The sequence below is a fragment of the Branchiostoma belcheri genome, unplaced genomic scaffold, assembly GCF_001625305.1.
Source record: "Branchiostoma belcheri isolate BF01 breed outbred unplaced genomic scaffold, Haploidv18h27 scaffold14, whole genome shotgun sequence".
In the NCBI taxonomy this organism is placed as follows: Eukaryota; Metazoa; Chordata; class Leptocardii; order Amphioxiformes; family Branchiostomatidae; genus Branchiostoma; species Branchiostoma belcheri.
In genome coordinates this window covers 2,043,145-2,062,319 of record NW_017802824.1, presented here as the reverse complement: position 1 = coordinate 2,062,319, position 19,175 = coordinate 2,043,145, and the positions used below count along the sequence as shown (strand labels likewise).

General features: G+C 41.0%; 2 protein-coding genes and 1 pseudogene across 2 annotated transcripts in view; 2 read left to right on the top strand and 1 right to left on the bottom strand.

Moving 5' to 3' along the window:
* The first annotated feature begins 781 nt into the window (after positions 1–781).
* On the top strand, positions 782–1,822 carry LOC109464528 (immunoglobulin superfamily containing leucine-rich repeat protein 2-like). Its single transcript, XM_019761534.1, has 2 exons — positions 782–1,513; positions 1,706–1,822. Exons 1-2 carry the CDS (start codon positions 782–784, stop codon positions 1,820–1,822), a joined length of 849 nt encoding a protein of 282 aa, XP_019617093.1.
* Positions 1,823–3,479: 1,657 nt separating this feature from the next.
* On the top strand, positions 3,480–4,551 carry LOC109464527 (annotated as a pseudogene).
* Positions 4,552–5,539: 988 nt separating this feature from the next.
* LOC109464624 (protein SON-like) overlaps positions 5,540–19,175 on the bottom strand; it is a 95,711-nt gene continuing 82,075 nt past the window's right edge. Inside the window, exons 5-9 of the mRNA XM_019761636.1 lie at positions 18,449–18,565; positions 9,378–9,525; positions 8,764–8,847; positions 8,459–8,574; positions 5,540–7,355 (exon numbers count right to left, since the gene is read on the bottom strand). Coding sequence (XP_019617195.1) covers positions 7,221–7,355; positions 8,459–8,574; positions 8,764–8,847; positions 9,378–9,525; positions 18,449–18,565 — 600 coding nt within the window. The 3' untranslated portion in view covers positions 5,540–7,220. The remainder of the gene's footprint in view (positions 7,356–8,458; positions 8,575–8,763; positions 8,848–9,377; positions 9,526–18,448; positions 18,566–19,175) is intronic.

Here is a 19,175-nt window from a genome sequence, read left to right as displayed (position 1 = left end):
GTAGAAGCGCCCCATAACGATCCAAAATATTATTGCAAGCATTTTGGTCAGACAGTCGTAGCAAGGACGCCAACACAAGGACTTGTGTTGAACGTCCTTGGTCGTAGGCATTTGGGCACCTGTATACCACACTCGGCGGGGACATTAAAGCGCCCCTCACTGTCCAAAAATATTACTACAGATACCGACTACAGTCAGCCTGTACAATATACCTAACTGTCTAACTCTGTGATCGGTCGGCCTCATTTGGGTGCTTTTACTTTTACACCAACATATGCCAATGCGGGCCTGACCAAATACAAGATACAGGATGCATGATTGGAATCCATGTATATCCACTTTGACACATAGTCATTTGATGCTAGGCACGGGATCAGAAAAAAAATAAACGTTTAAGGAGTGAGTTTGGACTAGTCTGCATCTTTTTGTGTGTCTTTGCACGTTTTGTGACTACATCACACAATAATTTCAGCAGCGACAAGCTCCACAAGAATAATATACGTTGGTAGACAATACAATTTTTCAACTTTCAACCCCCGCCTTATCTCTCTTCGTGAAATTGACGCTTCCGCCTTAAGACCAATCTCAGCAGAAGACTGAAAACATGAAGTCAGTGTACAGATGAGTTCTATGATTGCAGTACGTGATGGTGTCTAGTGACGTCTGCATCGCCGGAACCACACAGCTCAGTCAGACAGAGGAAGACTGTCGCATGTAGCAGTTTGCTGCTCCAAACTGTCAATGTGACCAACCAGACTAGGAGCTGGACAAACCGTTAGATATGGCAGTAAGCGGACTGTTGATGCTCCTTGTGTTGGGATCTCTGTGGACGGGTTGTTCTTGTCTACCAGATAGATGTCGAATACAGAGGCGGAGCTACTTTGGGACACTGTCATTGTGGGTTGACTGTGATCATCTAAACCTCGCCACGCTTCCTGATGGCATACCGTCTAACACTGAACGATTTTGTGCCGAGTACAACAACATCAGAAATGTCTCCTATATGCCTTCTCTACCAGGACTACTGTGGCTGGACCTGGGTACGAACGCCATCGAATCGTTTGCCTGGACGTCTTTGCGTAATCTGCCAAATTTGAGGTTTCTTTATCTAAATATAAACCGACTACGGTACGTACAGCTTGGTAACGTCATTGAGCATCTACCGAAGCTGAAACATGTAGATCTAAGTTACAACAAGATCACGTCTATCTCTCGATACGAACTGGGGCGACCACAGGTGAAAAAAGCCTACATCATGGACAACCCCTTTCACTGTGACTGCTACCTCTTCTGGCTGATTGAAAAGATGGCGTGTTTAACAGCATGTAAAGGGGAAGACGAAAAGGCCTGTTGTCTTTCGTGTTCAGCCTGCTTTCTTGCCGGCATCCTAAAATATAAGGCGTTCAGAATGACCTGCCACAGTCCAAATGGACTGAAAAATCTGCCTTTATCAGACGTTTTCAGCCATCTGACGGGTTGTTGGCCACACCAGCCGACCACAGAAGCCCATGATGTGTTGCCAAAATGACGTCTCAGCAGTTAAGATCAAATCCAAACACGAATACGAAGCCGCGCTTCGGCCAGACACACAGACCATGGTGACCACCATACTGCACCGAACTGCCCGCAATGACACTAAACCCAAGCCAACCCAAAGTAACAAGGACACAGCTACAAATCCTACCGAAGGTTCAGGTAGTGATTTTATTCCCCCAACATTCTACTCAGCGCCATGGCAGGGACTTTGAGCTCCCTTACTCTGATGATATTGTGCCATCATCTGTATGAGAGGAAATGCTACGGCTATGTCCACGTTCATTAAGGCTTCTCAAACAATATACGAGGGGTGATCCAAAGGTTCTCGGCCTCACCTAGAAAACGTCACGGCAGTAAAATTTTTCTTACACTATTTTTTAATATAGTCCTCTCTAACTGCAATGCACTTGGTCCGGTGATGTTCCAGCTTTATTTCCCCTTGTGGAAGAAGGTTGCATCTGGACCCCCAGATTGGCCTATACCGCATAGATGACGTCATCATTACCATCAAAACGTTGACCACGTAAGTGGAAATTGAGTTTAGGAAACAGGTAGGAGTCCAAGGGTGCTAGGTGAGGTGAATTGAAAGGGTGGGGTTAGACTGCAAACCCAAATTCGTTTGCTGCTGCCACTGCCCCCTGTGCCGTGTGGACAGGTGCATTGTTAGCAGGCCAGCTAGGAGCTTTCCTCTCCTTTTCTCTTTGATCGTTGTCCTCAACTGTCGTAATTCTGTTGCATAGTACTCCCCATTGATGCTTTAACCCCTTCGCAGGTAGTCAATCATGATTGCTTCCTTGCTGTCCCAGAAAACAGAGGCAAAAAACCCTGTCAACGGACGAAAGTCGCTAAAAGTTCTTGGGTGGCCGGGAAAAATTTTTCATCGATTGTTTGCTCCGCTGTTTTGATTCGGGGTGAAAGTGGTGAATCCAGCTCATCTTGGGTTACAAATGTTTTGAGGAAATTGCATGCATTGGACTGAATTCGTTCCTTGAAATGTCCCGCCTGTTTAACTTCTGATGTTCAGAAAACATTCGAGGCACCCACCATGCAAACAGTTTTTTCATCCCCAGGATGTTCGACAAAACATTGTGAACTGAGTCATAACACAGGCCAAAGAACCTGCTACATGTTGGACAGTCTCACATCTGCCATTTACTACCATGTGATGGATGGCCTCAACTGGATTGTCCATGGTGCTGATTTGTGGCATCCTGACATATGTTCATCTTTTGTGCTCTCCTTACCGCGCTAGTAGCTAGCAACCCACTTCTTTATATTTTAATAAGAAGAGGAGTCATCACCAAGTGTCTTGACCATGTCTTCATGGATGTCCTTAGGAGACATCCTTTTTTATCGATACACTTGATCACAGCACACGCTTCTGTTGCGGCCATTTTGTGATTTTGCCCTCACCCACCCCATTTTCACGGTGCGTCACGTGCTAATTAATGAATATAAAAATTTGAATTTTTGTGTGCAGTGATATAAGACGTCATAGTATACAGCTTTATTAAAGAATAGGAGTTTGACCTTTATTTTCTAGGTGAGGCCGAGAACCTTTGGATCACCCCTCGTAGCAAAAGAAAGGATTGACTTTTCTGTGTCTTTTGCACTTCTTCTGACTACATATATCACACAATGGATTCAATAGCAGTGACAAGTATCACAAGATTGATATACGTTGGCAGACAAAACAATTTCTGAAACCCCAGCCCTGTCTTTGCAATATTGTCTTTGCCGCCCCCGCCTTAAGACCAATCTCAGCAGAAGACTGAAAAGATGAAGTTGTACAGATGAGTTCTATGATTACAGTGCGTGACGGTGTCTAGTGGCGTCTGCATCGCAAACGACAATACTCAGTCCAAGGTCCTTGCTCAGACAAAGGAAGACTGTCGCATAGTGCAGCTAGGTTTTCCAAACATTGTATTACGTACCCACAGACACGGAAGACAAAACGTCAGATATGATCATGAAAGTAAGTGGACTGTTGATGCTCGTTACGTTGGGATCTCTGTGGCCGGGTTGTTCTTGTCTGCCGGCTGAATGTCTGACAAAGAAGCAGGCGTACTACGGGACAATGCACGTTGACTGTACTAATCTACACCTTACCACAATTCCTGATGACATACCACCCAATGCTGACCAATTTTTTGCCATGCACAACAACATCAGAAATGTATCCTATATGCCTTCTCTACCGCGACTACTGTGGCTGGACCTGAGCTGGAACTCCATAGAATCGTTTTCCTGGATGTCTTTGCGTGCTCTGCCAGTTCTGAGGACTCTTACACTAAATGAAAACCGACTACGGTACGTGCAGCTGGGCAGCGTCCTTGAGCATCTGCCGAAACTGAAAATCGTAAATATACAGCACAACAAGCTTATGTCTCTCTCCCAGTACGAACTGGGGTGGCCACAGGTGAAAGAAGCCTACATCCTGGGAAACCCCTTTCACTGTGACTGCGACCTCTTCTGCTGATTGAAAAGATGGCGTGTTTAGAAGCCTGTAAGAAGGGAGATGAGAAGGCCTGCTGTCAGTCGTGTTCTGCCTGCTTTCTTATAAATACCCTGAAATATAACAAAATTGTCTGCCACAGTCCAATTGAACTTAAGTATCTCCCTTTATCAGAGGCGTCTGCCCATCTGCAGGAGTGTAGGGAGCAGGCCGCTCCTCCAACAACCCGTCAGGGGATTTTCCACTTCGTGTGGAAACCGACGTCTCTGCAGTTAGGGTCAAATACAACCACGAATACGAAGCCGCGCGTCGGCCAGGCACAGACCATGTCTACAACAACCCTGCACCGAACTGCCCGCGATAACACTTATCCCTACCCAACCGAACGTAACAAGGGCACTGCTGCTAACCCTACCGACGGATCGAGAGTTAACTCAACAAAAGAAATCACTTCATCCAACATTCTACTCAGGTCCATGGCAGGGACTTTTAGTTGCCTTTTTCTGAAATTGTGCCACCGTCTGTACACGAGGAAATGCTACAGCTGTATCCTTTTCTGATCGGTAAATATTGTATGGCTGCAGTCGTGACTGACTAAAGCCCTGGTCACAACCCGCCGTACGTGCTTTTTGTCCGTACGTTTTTTTTGGGGGGAGGCTACGTCTGCTACGTTTTTTTCTGAAAATGTGGGGAAGGAGTGGCGTCTACGCACGTCACACGCACGGTTGCGCAAGGTGTAAGAGTGTGGTCTGCACGCCAAGTCTGGCCGTAAGCGGTTGCGTGCATCGTTCGTTGCGCAAGTGGTGAGTTGTACGTTCTTACAACGTACGATCTCTGTAAGATTTCAACTTTACCCTAAGGAGGCCGTACTCACACGTGCTTCTTCCGCGCGGTACGTACAGGGCACGCGCGTCGCTCGTACTCGCACGCACGGGTGGTGAATCCGCAGACCGCACGCAGAAAAAGTTTTACATGCACTTAATGTTCTACGGCGTGTCTGCGTGCTCCCAAATCCGTAGGATTCCGTACGGAGGTGGTACTCACCACGCACGGATGCCCTACGTTTGCCCACGTTTTGCACGTAGACAGCACGCAGAAGCACGTAGGGCGGGTTGTGACCGAGGCTTTAAGGGTACCCATTTGAGTTATCTACAGCATAGACTATAACATTTAACAATCAAGAACTTCACTAATTCACCTAGGCTTTGACTTATACTGGCGTGACCATCTTGCAAATGATAATACGTAGCAAATGTAGAAGGAATACAATGGTTAAATTCTGTAACATCTGAGTTTTAGTTTTTTAATTAGATGTGATGTGATCTGCTTGGAGATTACTGGAAGCCAGCTGTGAACACTATACTCTAAATCCCTTGTATCAAAATTCAAACTCTCACTGGCAAAATTTCATACCACTTTTACTTCAGTATCACAATTCTTAACAAAATTAACATTTAGTCACTCACTCACTCACTACAGCTAGTACAAACTTTAAAGATAATATTCAAAATTGATCAAGTCATACTCAGACAACAAGCACTCCATACGGGTGGAATCTGAGCATTTATTTTTCTAGGCTCTTAGATCACTACAGTCTAGTGTGCACCAAAGCTTAAGTTATAACAGATAAATAAAACCAGTTCTCTTACTGCCTCTGCCAAGATGATTCAGATAAAGACAAATTTTCTGCTAAACTTACAGAATATACAATGTAGCATAGCAGCAAAAATGTATTGTCAATGAGAAAGATAAGAAACCAGGACTTAGAAGAAATAGCACACAGACCATCATTTACATAAGACACTACTGATGTTTTTGTATGTAAACAGAGAAATGTTCAAGGTAAGATCATTCATTCTACATTATTTCACATTTTCTACACTTTCGAAATCGGAGCACCAATGCCTACATACTGTACATACTATAATTATACACCTTCTTTCATCATCAAAATGCACAAGAGTCCGTTCCTCTCTTTAAAAACAAGGAGAACAGATCTAAACAAATTGATCAAAGAACAGAGCTGAGGTTACAATAAATACTGAAAAATGGGGACAACAGTACCAAAACAATATCTGTCTATGTAGAGTTTAATAATGTATGGTGTACACTTATGTCTTGGTACTAGTATCCCATAGTATGCAACAAACATACATGTATATGTATTATCAAATAATCCAAGCTCAAATTTGATGATGATATTCTTCCATTCTGACAAAATAGAGAAATACACTTGTGGGGACAATACAGAGTAGCATTTGCTCAAAATTCTTTCATTAAAAAAAAAAGTTAAAAAGAGTATGAAACCTGTAATAGCATATTGATCAGTTCCAAAAATATGCATGAGTGATATGATAAGACACGTGTTTTGACAGAAAAATGAAAGTACAAAAATCATGAACCATTTGTCACACATTGCACAGAGTTCTGCTGAAGTTCCATTGCATTTTCAATGAGAAAATTTGACAAAGAAAACACATATAAAGTTCTATTAAAACTATCAACGGAAAATAAAGTTTGGATGATATTTCTGAACCTTTCGGTGTGCTATTCAGTAAAACTATTATCCATTTACAAATGCCGGTGTTATGAAGTTACTGGAGTTACATGTATGTTTTTGCAGTGTAAACTGTAGTAGATGTTAAGTTTAAATGTGTGACAGTCAATACTTGAATGTGATACAATGGTTGAAATTCTACAAAAATACTCTGATGATATGATGAATCCCATCATAAGAGACATGTAATATTATCTGTAGATGATTAAACTGTTTCATAATTTATAGTGTACATTACATACAGTGTAGATGTAGAAGAAAACTGACGAGCTAGAAATTTTCTTTCTCTGTTACGGGTACTGAGAAGTCTTTCTTAGACCTTAGCAACAAGAAATTCTCTAAAACAACCACAACAGAAAAAAACAAAGTAAAGCATTGACAATAAAGCTTCATAATGAGATCAGACTATACATATTTTCATTATGCAAGAAACTTTTTTTTAGCTTCATACATGTACAAATCCAACATTAAGAACAACAATGTCTACTTTGCGGGAGTATTTTTCTATTAAAGAAGTCTCCTTTCTTTCAACCAATTCAACTATCCATACCACCCCCATACAAGAATGGGTCTGTCCCTGGTTTAGCTGCAGGGTATGTAAGGACTGGACTAAAAATTTGCCAATGGGGGGTGTGCACAAGGCTAGCTGATGTAGTTGAAAGAAAAGCCAGACTAGTTATTGGGTACGGGAGCATCTTTTGGTATGAGCCCCATGGCTTGGAGGGCAACTGTAGCAGCCTGGGCTTTGGCATGTTTCTTGTTGGGACTTGCTATGGTGGGTTGGTACTCTTCACTGTTGATTCTTACCTGCAAAGGTAGACAGATGGAATGAAGTTATAATTATCTTGAAAGTTCATCTGTGTTGGTAGAAGATATTATGAAACAAGATTAAACTGCAATTGAGATTGCCAACACAAAAAATTGGACTCACTTGGAGTAATTAAGTTATAATTATTGCCCTGGAGAATAGTTATTACTCTACAGTCAACTAGGTTTGGTGCTGAATCAACATAGCTACATACTAGATATGCCACACATAATACCTTCAAATTGGACAAACCAAAAACGAACAGCATCAAAAAAAGCTCTCACATATAGAACTACATTGTACTACAGAATGGAACATGCTGCAACAAGAGATACAAACAATGTCATCATACGGAAATTTTAAGCAAGGACTACTAAAGCACATAAGAGACTCTTATCAAGACTGTGAAGCACATACATTTTGTACATTGATACAAAATCATACATCTTGTTATTTTGTAACAACTGTATGTGATACATGTAGTAAATTGTGTAATGTTAAGCTAGTTGTACATTCAAGTGAATCCCATGCACTTGACATGTGTCCTCTCTTAGAAGACCACCTGTAACCTAGTCATTGGTAGACAGCTTATACATGTAATTAGGAGAGGTTGAACTCTAAATTCTAATAAAGTCCTGGACCAATACTCAACAGCATACAGGTACAAATTTGGGGTACTACACCACCAACAGATTGCTAAACTTTCATCCCACAAATATAAAACAGTGATATTAGAGAGCTGGGTATTAAAGTCTGGTAGGTTTTGTCAACTTTCTACTGCAATACCTCATTGGATTGCCAGGAGGCAGTCGTAACACATGCACTAAGGGCATAGAAAACCAAGGCTACAGAATGTACAGTAACTGCACCTGCACGAAACCTGGATTTTTCAGTTTTCTTTTGCCGTTTCATCAACGGTGCACCAGAATTATGTTCTGCCGATGGGCTACACAGAAACAATACTAAGAATTTTCCTATCAATAATTAATTGTCATTTAGACTTTGACATGCACAAGTGACTGACAACTACATGAAGAGTCTGCTGCTAAATTTACACACACACACAGATTCAGGAAATGACTAGTCAGGGCTGATTCAGTACCTTGAAGAGGAAGTTTTTCTTGTGGTCAGGCCCACTGTCGTGCACCAGGACAAACTCTGGCGGCATCCACTTCCTCTTGTTACAGATCTCCATCAGGGCAGACACTGGGTGTTTTCCTGGGAATACAGAGAGACATGTTCATAAGTGTACTTAGCCAAGGAAATGAAGGATTTCTGAGATAACAGATAATAAACAAATAAAAATTTGTATGCACATGTTTAAAGGTGAAACTTTTGTTCCCAAACAAAAGGGAAATGTTCACACCTAGAGCTTTCGACCACTCGTACATGTGAACTAAGTCTTACCTGACAGGTCCTTCCCAGTGGTGTCTTTAATGACAGGAACAGGCCCAGACTTCTTGCCTTGCTTCTCACCCTGAGCAAGCAGGCCTGGAAAAAACAGAAAGTGTATTAAGTTCATTGATGTTAGTACATGTGCCTAACATTATGGAAAAGAATGGTAAAAAATTGCAATCCCACTTGGTGTTGTGAGCAGGGATATATGTAAACACACCACTTGTAAAAGTTACAGTTTTTCAAAACCACTGCTTACCAGGTGTACGCTGAGCATGTGAAAGAACCCTACACATTCATCAGTCACCATATGTTCACAACACAGTGAGCACAGAGAAGTTTCCTAGACCTCCCAGAACCAACTTGGTCTATATTGCCAGAGAGACTTCTCTTCCAACATTACCACAAAACCTGTCCTGACATGCCACTGATCGTAAATTGTGCCGTTAGGAAAGTAACTTTACACGACTTTCCCCACTTACATGTAACTCAAGTGAAAATGAGTATTGTCCTGTATTTGTTTCTATGTGTGGGACACAACACCAGCAACAGCTGCCTGCGTCGTGTACTGCACTGTTGCAATTTCAATAAACAACAAAACCAGCCCCCAGCCCTGTCCTGCTCACCTCTCCTGTCTGTCTTGACGTCCAGTGTGAGTGGTTCCAGCACACCGGTCTGTCCCTTCCCCAGACCCTCCCCTGGTTTCCACCCCATCTTCTTCATCAGCTGCATGCCCATCCCTCCCTGTACGGGGTTCAGCCGCTGGAACATGTCCTGGTGAGGGCCACACGGCAACAACACATGGGGGGAACACAGGATCAGTCTTTAGTGTGGCATTGGTGTGGCAACATTTTCATAGAGAGAAGAAAAGTACTGACCAGCTAAAAAAGTGTTACTGCCTACATTGTAGCATGTTTAGTACGAACTGCATACAGTTTGCTATCAGTCTAAGGTAATATTTGTTATCACCAACCCATGAAGACGATACCTAGCCAAAATGCCTCAAAAGCAGTCTACGTTTGGTACCATATTCTTAACTAAGAACAGGATTGACCTTTAATTTAGTTTAAAGCCAAAATATCCAAATCCTTACAAAGAAACAATGTAGGTTTAGGGATCAATAATTCAGAGGGCTTGGCTGGATTCAGCCAGACAGTGACGAAACAGTAACTGTTTTCAATAGCATAAGAATATTGCTTTTTTTCTTGAACATATACTGTGTAATATTATACATGGCAAAAGAGGAAAAAGAAAATCCCTCTTGGCTTACAGGAAGGAAGCAAGACGTGGAAAAGGAATTTACTGAATTTCTTACGGCCAGATTAACTCGAGTGTACTTTAATTGAGATACACTGTGACACTTTTTGGGAATTTACGGTAGTACGGAACATTTCTTAATCATGGTCTTTTCCCATTTTGACCTTATTGTCAGAAACACATGGACACAAAGACAGCAACAGACACGACACAAGGGCAATCAACACGCATGCAGAGGTCATCCCAATCACCACAATTACACACAAGATAAGATTAAAGGCATTTAAAAGATGTCAAAAGAAACGCCTTTACTGGTAATAGATTGTACGTTGTGGACAATGTATGTGTAATTATATCTGCCAGCTAAAACACTGAAGAGAGGTTTTCAAGGAAGGTGAATCTACAGCCCCTGGTGGCAGGTTAGAGAATGGCATGTATTGAAGGAGCTATGAACATTATCCTACGGAAGCACATAGCCGTGTTCTACCAAGCTCCTTGAGGCATACCATCATGGGGCCTGCCACCATGGGCTTTAGATTCACCATCATCAGTTGCAAATGCAAATCTCGGTACGTCTGGAACCGTGACCGCCTGGAAAGAAAGGCCAGAACAGAAGGGTTAGGGACAGGCCTGTCAGTACGCACACACTTCTTAACAAAGTCACTTGGGTTTACAGCGAGGTCCATGACATGATTTACATGTGGGCAAGAACCTGATGGTACCAAAGCTGCGTACGCACACTACTGTACGAAAACTGTGTACTCACACTAGCTAGTGAACGAAAACTGTGTACAATAACTGCGTATGGACACTAGTGTATGAAAACTGTTTACAAAAACTGCCTACAGATACTAGTGTTCAAAAACTACTAAATCAAATTCTCCTATGCGTAAATCAGCCTTATTTGACGCACTTCAAGAACGTACATGTACACGGATCGTACGTTACCTTAAAGGCTGGGGTAGGATCTACCTGTACGTTCTTGATGTTCAAAGCAGGTCATTTTTACAAGCAGGAAAAATTTGTTTATGCAATTTTTTGTACGCTCCTGTGTGTACACAGTTTTCAGAAACCTTCAGGTTTTTGCCCTCATACAAATCGGGTCTTAAAGTAGGCGAGACACTGTGGTAAAACATCTTATATCTTCAAGGAACCCAAGTGACTTTTTTGTAAGAAAAGTGCTGTACAGACAGAAATGGACCAGAACTGATTTTAAGTTTGATCAGCAAAAATCATTCTGGAGACAACGATCGTGCCAAAGTTTTCATCCTTCCTCCTACCGACATGCAAGCAGAAACACTTCACAACACAGGGAAGGACATCAGTGACAGACTTTACCAGGATACTAGCAAGTTAATAAAGCGTACACAGAGCTTAGGGAAGGTATGAGTTAGTAAAGGTCTCATGCTCAACAGACAGATATTGACAACAACCTACAAGTATGAGAAAATGCAAGGCAGCACAAAAATACACTTTTTTTTTATAGCAATGCACTACAATTTTAATACGACTAAACAGGACACAAATATAGAAAATACATCTATAAAATACCACTAGTAACAATGGGAATCATGCATAATTTTGATGGCGTATTCCCTACGTGTCATCTGGCCCATGACATAACAAACTGTTTCAACAGAATGGTACAGACGGCTTCACAGCCCCCAGCATGCTTTGCTGCTCATGTCCCATCAACACCATAATATATGGAAGGCTGCAGCAAAGCATTCTGGAGCCATCAAGCCGTCTATAGTCACCTTGCCTCTCCTGTTCTGGCCTTTGCAATTGGGAGGCCTTGCTGCGACAGAAACAAAACAGATCAGTCCGTCTCTAAGTCAATCAGTTGAGACCTGGAATTAGACTATCGTTCTGGCCAGATTTCAGCTCCAGGCCATTAACAACAAGGCACGGCCTCACAGTAGGACATTACTAGAAGCCAGTAACTCTTGAAAGGCTGCATTCACATAGCCAGGAGGGGGGGGAGGTTCGGGGGTTCAGATGACCCCCCCCCCACCACACAACTGAAGGCTCAAAGGTCCACTTTTGGTTCTAAGGATCCAAGATTTACATGTATCTTTAAAAGATGGACTGATTCGTATTACCAGCGGGGCTGGAATCGTAGAAAAACTGCTCACTTTGTCAATGAATAAAAAGTTATCTCTGTTTTTTCTTTGAAATCCTCTCAAAAACGCAGGAAATGCCATATTTCAGAAGGTTCATTTTCAAAATTTTCCGGGGAAGCATGCCCCAGGACCCCCTAGAAAAATTGCACCTACATGTACAGTGCTCGCTGGTCCCTCAAGCAGTGGAAAGAACCCCCCAAATCAAAATCCTGGCTACGGGCATGGGCTGGAATGTAATGTCATTCAAATCTACCCTATGTATATCTGGCTTTATACAGAGTATCACAGTGCCTGCCTTAGCCAGGCTGCTGATTTGAACATAAGATGAGTGTTACTACATAGTATTTTTTCATGTACTTTAGTTTAGGTTCTGTCAAAAAAAAATCTAGTGGCAGGTCAAGTTCTATCCATTGATGTGATGACATTTTCGTATTTAGAAATAGTGAGGAGAAGGTTAGAGAAAAATCCAGGCCACAGAATTCTGTAGCATAAAGCTGCTCTGAGGTTGTATCAGAGCACACTCTGGCTTTGGGAGGCTTGGGGGAGATATACAGTGATAACCTTCACTACAAAATACAGGGCTTGAAATACATTTTTCTGTGCACCTACACTGATGGAGGTAACATTGAAAATTACCTGCAACAGAAAAAAATTACCTGCATTTAGGAAGTATGGATCATACTAAAAAAATTGTTTAGAAACTGTTTCTGTTATTTCTTTTATACTTCATACTATATTAGGTGGTAGTAGTCAATGCAGCTAATAAAACCCACATACACCTAATAATGTGCATTTAAGGTTCAGATATTTGTAGAGATCAGAAACGATGCACAGCTCCAATTTTACCTGCACTATCCTGCATATACAGGGGGTATTTCAAGCCCTGAAATTACCTTCTTAAATTGTGCATTCCTTGTTCACTGTCTAGTAGTTCTTATGCCTACAATGCTCTGGTTTGTTTAAATGGGACCCCAGTAAAATAATTAGTTTTCTGACACAATTAATGACTCGATCACTTTCCATTTGAACTACGCAGAGGTAGAAAGATAGAAGAGGTATTTAGCTGAGCTCTACAAGCCTGGCCACAGATTATTGGAAAAACTATTAATCAAATTGCAACAAGATTACTGGAAATAGCCAGATATACTTAGGGGAGCTGTAAGTACATGTAGGTCTGATTTCTCATTTTGCAAGGGGCAATTTCAGCCTTCACACGGCCATCATAATACTGTAAGGCATGGTAGGGCCTTTGAAAATGTGCTCCATTTTATGACAGTGATAGTACCATGCAATTTGGATCATACAACTACAAGGCAGAAACTGAGTACAGTGTCCTCGCATATGATTTTCAGCTATATGCTAATAACCTGATCCCTTAGAGACGGCTTGAGCTGAAAAAATTCTGGACACAGACTCTATGCATTTGGACAATTGTCTGGTGTGTGAGCATGACAGTTAGTCTCTAGTACCATTCTCACAAGAAGGGTTATGAAACATAAGGCTAAAGGCTAGGACACAAGAAGAACAAAGAGTGACAATACAAATAATGTATAATATAGACAGTGAAAGAAAAGCACAGTGGTTTGGGTTACGAAATCATTGGGAACGGAACAGAAAGATGGCAGAAAGCAAAGAGTCTGGATTTGGTGGAGTTAACTAGACTTGTTACGTACCTATGCAGCACAGTAGGTGTTTGCCCCTCTGCTTGAAATTGTGCAAAGTGGGAGGCAAAACAACAGCGGCATGGCTGCTAATAGTAGGGTGGCCTGCAACAAGTTTCCAATGGCAGTGACGGGGGCTGTGAAACACTCACCCTGTCCCTGTCTAGAGCCAGCATGTATTGACATGTGGAACATTTGTAGTGTGCAAAGACTTCAATGAAGTAGGCTTAAACTTGATTTTGTTGTACTTTTGAAGTCACTGTTTTCAATGAAGCAGTCATCATCCCAATTCAATATACATTGAGAACCTTTCTGTAATACAATATAGTATCATCATCAAACAATTTTCACTCCATTGTCAAAGCCACAATCATCAGCACATTGCTGTATATTGATGGCCAGAATGTCTTCAATATCAGACGTTCTAGTGCCATGAAATGTTCAAATATGCTGTATTAGTGTCACTCAATTTGGTGACTGTGTTTTTTTCTCTTAAACTTGTTCATTAATAGTTATACATGCTGACCGTAGGCAAATGACACAAGAATGTGTTTAACACAACCCCACATCAACACTGCATCTCAAAAGGTCTAAAGGGCAGTCGAGGGGTGGGGCAGTCATGTTGCCATGACGATGCCCCGCCCCTGGATCGGCCCACCACACTGGAAACAAGTTGCAGGTCCTGATTGAAGAAGGGAACATGTCTGAGCTTTCCCCAATAGCATACACAAGGTCCTCTCAGGCACATGCACAATATAAGAGACAATACAGAGGGAATCCAAAGAGAGATAAAGCATAACGTAGTCACTAAAAGCTACACAAAACATAGCCTTGTATAGTGTGCAACTTTTGCTACAGCAACTAGTACTGATATAATGGTAATGGCAAGAAAAGATGACTAGTCTACAACTCAAAATAAACACCTTGACTTTAAATTAGTATTATAATAATACTCTCTCCAAGTCTTTTTCGGCACAATGAAAAATAAATTATGTAACATTAACTAAATATGTAAAATTGTTGAGTTTGCAGCATCTACAAGAATAAAGTATGGAAAGAAACAGTGACAAAAGATTCTAAAGCTGAGGAAAGTCTTCCTGGGAAAAGAAGATGCATATGCTACTGGGGAAAGCACAACCACTGAAAAAAGTCCTGATGGAGAAATCCTGGCCTGAACTCCCCTCTGGTATGTGTGGAGATGGTATCTCCCGGTCGCTTCTAGCTATACATGCATCAATGTCTGATCTCGGCCTCCAAAGCATTATGGTGGGCGACTACTATCACTTACTAGTATTGACTACCATGTCAGAGCAAAGAACTTAAACCTACAGGAGCCAGGCTACATTAAACACTAAATTTTTAGTTTTTCAGACATAACGGAGATGCTTTACGAGATTTTTTTTAAGCACGGTTGTCGTTTTATTGCCTCGTTCAGAGGTTAGCTAAACGAAAAACTATTAATAAAGAGGGGAAAGCGTTGGAGTCAGACATTGACAAATGCATAGATTACCGTACCATCAATGGAAAATATGACAGGAGGGGACAAAATGAGAAACAGAAAAGGTAAAAATAAAACTAGAAAGGCCGACATTTGCTTGGGAGCAAATACAGCATATTTCAGTCCATCTCCCTCCCACGCAAAAGTGGACTATTCCAAACTTACCCCAGTGCAAAACTGGAATATCCTCAAATGAATTATATATACATTCAACTTTAAAATTTGTTAATGTTATTGCTTGCAGCACGTACCAATATTTCCAAGATTATATGGATGATATGAATGTCCCCATACATGTAAATATACAGTATACCTGTGCAAACTTTTTATATATATGTTCAATGCAATGATACCACACGAGCAATTGCCATGACTTCACGGTAGGCATATATATATATGATGTAAACAAAAGCAGCAATCGCTCGTATACAATCATTTTTAATGGTAGTAGATTTGTTGACTGAGTCTTTCAACATGGGATGGGGCAGGTGGGCGTGTTTGTGAGGATTCGTCTTGTGAAGCATCTACACATCCTCCCAGGCAAACTACCCAATAATTATAAAGTACTTCACACAATATTGGGTGAATTTTCTTGCTAGCTCACAGACCATTAATTCATGGACATGTAGTGGAATATAATATAATATGTGGTTGCCGTTATTTAGGAACAATATTGGAAATCATACACATGTATATCATTCCACATCATGAGTAAAACCCTAAACTATAATTTTATTTTTAAAAAGTAAAATAACATTCAAAATGTTTTCAAACTATGATGAAATCTCTTAGACCAAGGAAGTCAAAATCAAATCTTTGCAAAACCTCCTTGCTTAGACGATTAGATTTGAAAGGATTGATCAGGTCATCCCCATATAATGTCCTTGCTGCTGTACCTTCGAAAAGAGGAACAAGGCTTCGAAATTCGAATGTACGAATTTACGAAATTCGAATGCCAAACTTTTGCCCGAATTTTGATCGAATCGGTGCTCGAAAAGACAAAAGTCGTTGGCGTTCCCGTTCTGAGTAGTTTGATTTTTTTTCCCGAGCAACAGATAACACATCAACTATACAACACGGTTGTTTTAGTTTTAGTAACTTTTACAAGTCCTTGGTGAGAAATCAGTAAATAAAGAAATATACAAGGGCATGCAAGTCATCCTACCTGCCAAATACTATTCACTAATTTCGGGCATTTGTATTAGTTTAAACAGATAATATGCAGCTCTTATATGTCATTTTTGGGCGGGAAAAATAATCGTGAAGTAAATTAAACACTCACCTTGCCCTCACGATCTTCGATATTTCTCTTGACAGAAAACTTCTGAACCGGCGCGACGTCTTCCTAATCAGTCGTTCAGTTGTTTTTTAAGAAATAAAACAAAACTCTTTCACTGTTCGGTGATAGATTTGGAAATTTCCCGAGAAGAAATGACAGAAAATTTCCTGACCGAAGTCAAAATTTCTAGATTTGCTCGTAAGTGTCGTCTGCGAAATTCTCTTTAGGTAAAACCATCGCCGGAGATATCAGAAGGGGTGGGAGGTTTCAGAGTACTATTTTAAAATTACTACATTGCGTTTGTATTTTTGTAAAGACAATTTTTTTACGTGTTCAAAGTAAGATACTCTGAATTATATATATTTCTTGCCAGGTTTAATGGTATTTGAGACAGAAAAATGATCGTTTATTCCGATTTAAATAAAAAGTTTACCCAGCTTGCGGATGGAAACGTCCATTTATGCAAATCAGATTAGCCGACTATTAACGGGGACATTCAAATTCTTTATATATATAAAAATAGATTTTACGCCACAGTTTTCTTAACAACACAAAGTAAGTAAAATTATAAATAAATTTACAATACTATAGTATTAATTCTAATCTATCATATCTCATAGCTGGAAATTATGAATTTTTATGTTGCACATGTACTACCTACGGAATAAATCGACTTGGCGAAACCTTTGTTCTTCCGGGTCGGAGTTCCTTGCTCTGTTTTGATTTTGAAATGGAAATGTGTTTTTGCAACTACATGTATATTTTTACGGGGCTTTTCTGACGTTTGACGCTACCTTTGGCACGATATGATCGCACTACCATGTACACGCTACCGGAGGCGGCAGATGAGTGGTCATTTTTACACAATCGTCGAGAAATTTTGACGTTATGCACCCGGAAGTGCGCCGATATCGGTTTGCGTTCCCTCGATTTTTGACAGTTTCCCCCGTCAAAATAAGAAACAAAACTACCGCTATTAAATAGAACCATGTATTACAATTATCATTTGAACATGATTGATCTATAACATATTCCTTTATAATATTATAAGTATAATATCATCATGGTTGTGGAAAATCCTCAGCTGGCGAACCATTTAGTCGGCATGTCACGAGTTCTTGCGCCGCGCCGGGAGTGACGAACATTTTCTTACACATATTCTTACCCCTTCCGAAACACTTTGCGGTACCCAGGATTAGGGTGGTCTGCATATTCCCTCGTCGTGATTGTAGATGACGTAAAAATCTAGGTAACGTTACATAAAATTGAATGTGTGGGTCATTGCGCACGACTTACGTGCAACGTGACCTCAGGTAACCCGCAATGTTCGATGTGTTCGATGGCCAACGGCAGATAGAACGAGCCATTCTTTAGATCGAACGTGGAACGGGTATAGCACTTTTGGCCCTTTTTTGGCCTGAAATAGCCATTTAAGTCCCCTAAATGAGTCATTTCGAAGTGGTGTATGCCAAACATGTGACTGCTATTCTGTAGACACATGTTCAAGGTACCCTTATACCGAATTTCAGATCATTTGGTTGTAAAACCAGCGCTCAGGATCCAAAAATCCATTTTTTGTCGAGAAATGCCCCAAAAAACCTTCATAAAAATTTTTCAAAGGCATGTATCAAAAAAATGAAAAAAACGCCTAGGGGTATTGGCCCACTCTACCTCCTTGCCAAATTTCAGGTCATTTGACTAAAAAATGACAGAGTTGAATCCCTTTGACTGTGTGGCAGGAGGAGGAGGAGAAGGAGAAGGAGAAGAAGAAACATGAGGGAACACAATATATTTCATCCATGGTATGGACTGAAATATAATAAAAAATTGGCATGGAATAAAAACTGAAAAAGGGGAGCTCCAAGGCACTTGGGTATACCTTTTTGGCCCAGGCCTGGTTGCCTGTGTTTGCTAGTTCTTGAGTGGAGAGAAGCTGCACCCCCGTGGTACCAGTGAACTGTCCCGGGATCTGGCTGGAAACTGCCCAGTTCTGAATCTGTAGTGGAAAGAAGAGAAAGGGAAAAATGAATTGTGATACTGCTCACAATATCCATACAAATGTACTAAAATTTGTTAGTAGTGTGGTATACTTCAAAGTAACTCCTGCTAAGGTCACATTTCCAAACCGGGGCCCAGACGGGCTTAGCCTGGATGCCAGGACCATAGCACACTACACTGTAGGTCCAAAGTTATCCAGTGTGCCAACTTTGGGCCTAGCGTGCTACATGTATGTTTGTGGGAAAAATGAAAACAAAAAAATACATAAGGCCACACCAATTTAATTCCTTGGTTAACGGATTTGCCGCTTCATTTTTTTTCTGATTTGCAAATAAAAATAAAAATTCAGAATCAGCTGCAAAATGCTCATATTTTGCCCTGAACAGTTGAAAACAGTCCTTTTCTTACTACTTGTTAAAGTCATTCCATATTTCAATAAAGTGATATCATTAAAAGTTCAAAATTCATTGTTTAAATTTTGAATCAGCCTGGTGTGTTGACTTCATGGCTCCTATCGTACAATTTTGGGCCATAATAGGATGCCTAGGCCTGTTTTTATTTTTATTTTTTTTTCGCCCGCCCGCTCCATTATTTTTCTAGAAAAATCC

Excerpts from the sequence above, each read along its gene's own strand:
- LOC109464528 (XM_019761534.1), top strand. The coding sequence starts at position 782 with ATGGCAGTAAGCGGACTGTTGATGCTCCTTGTGTTGGGATCTCTGTGG. Across the intron at positions 1,514-1,705 it reads CGACCACAGAAGCCCATGAT|TATTCCCCCAACATTCTACT; the intron begins GTGTTGCCAAAA and ends AGGTAGTGATTT.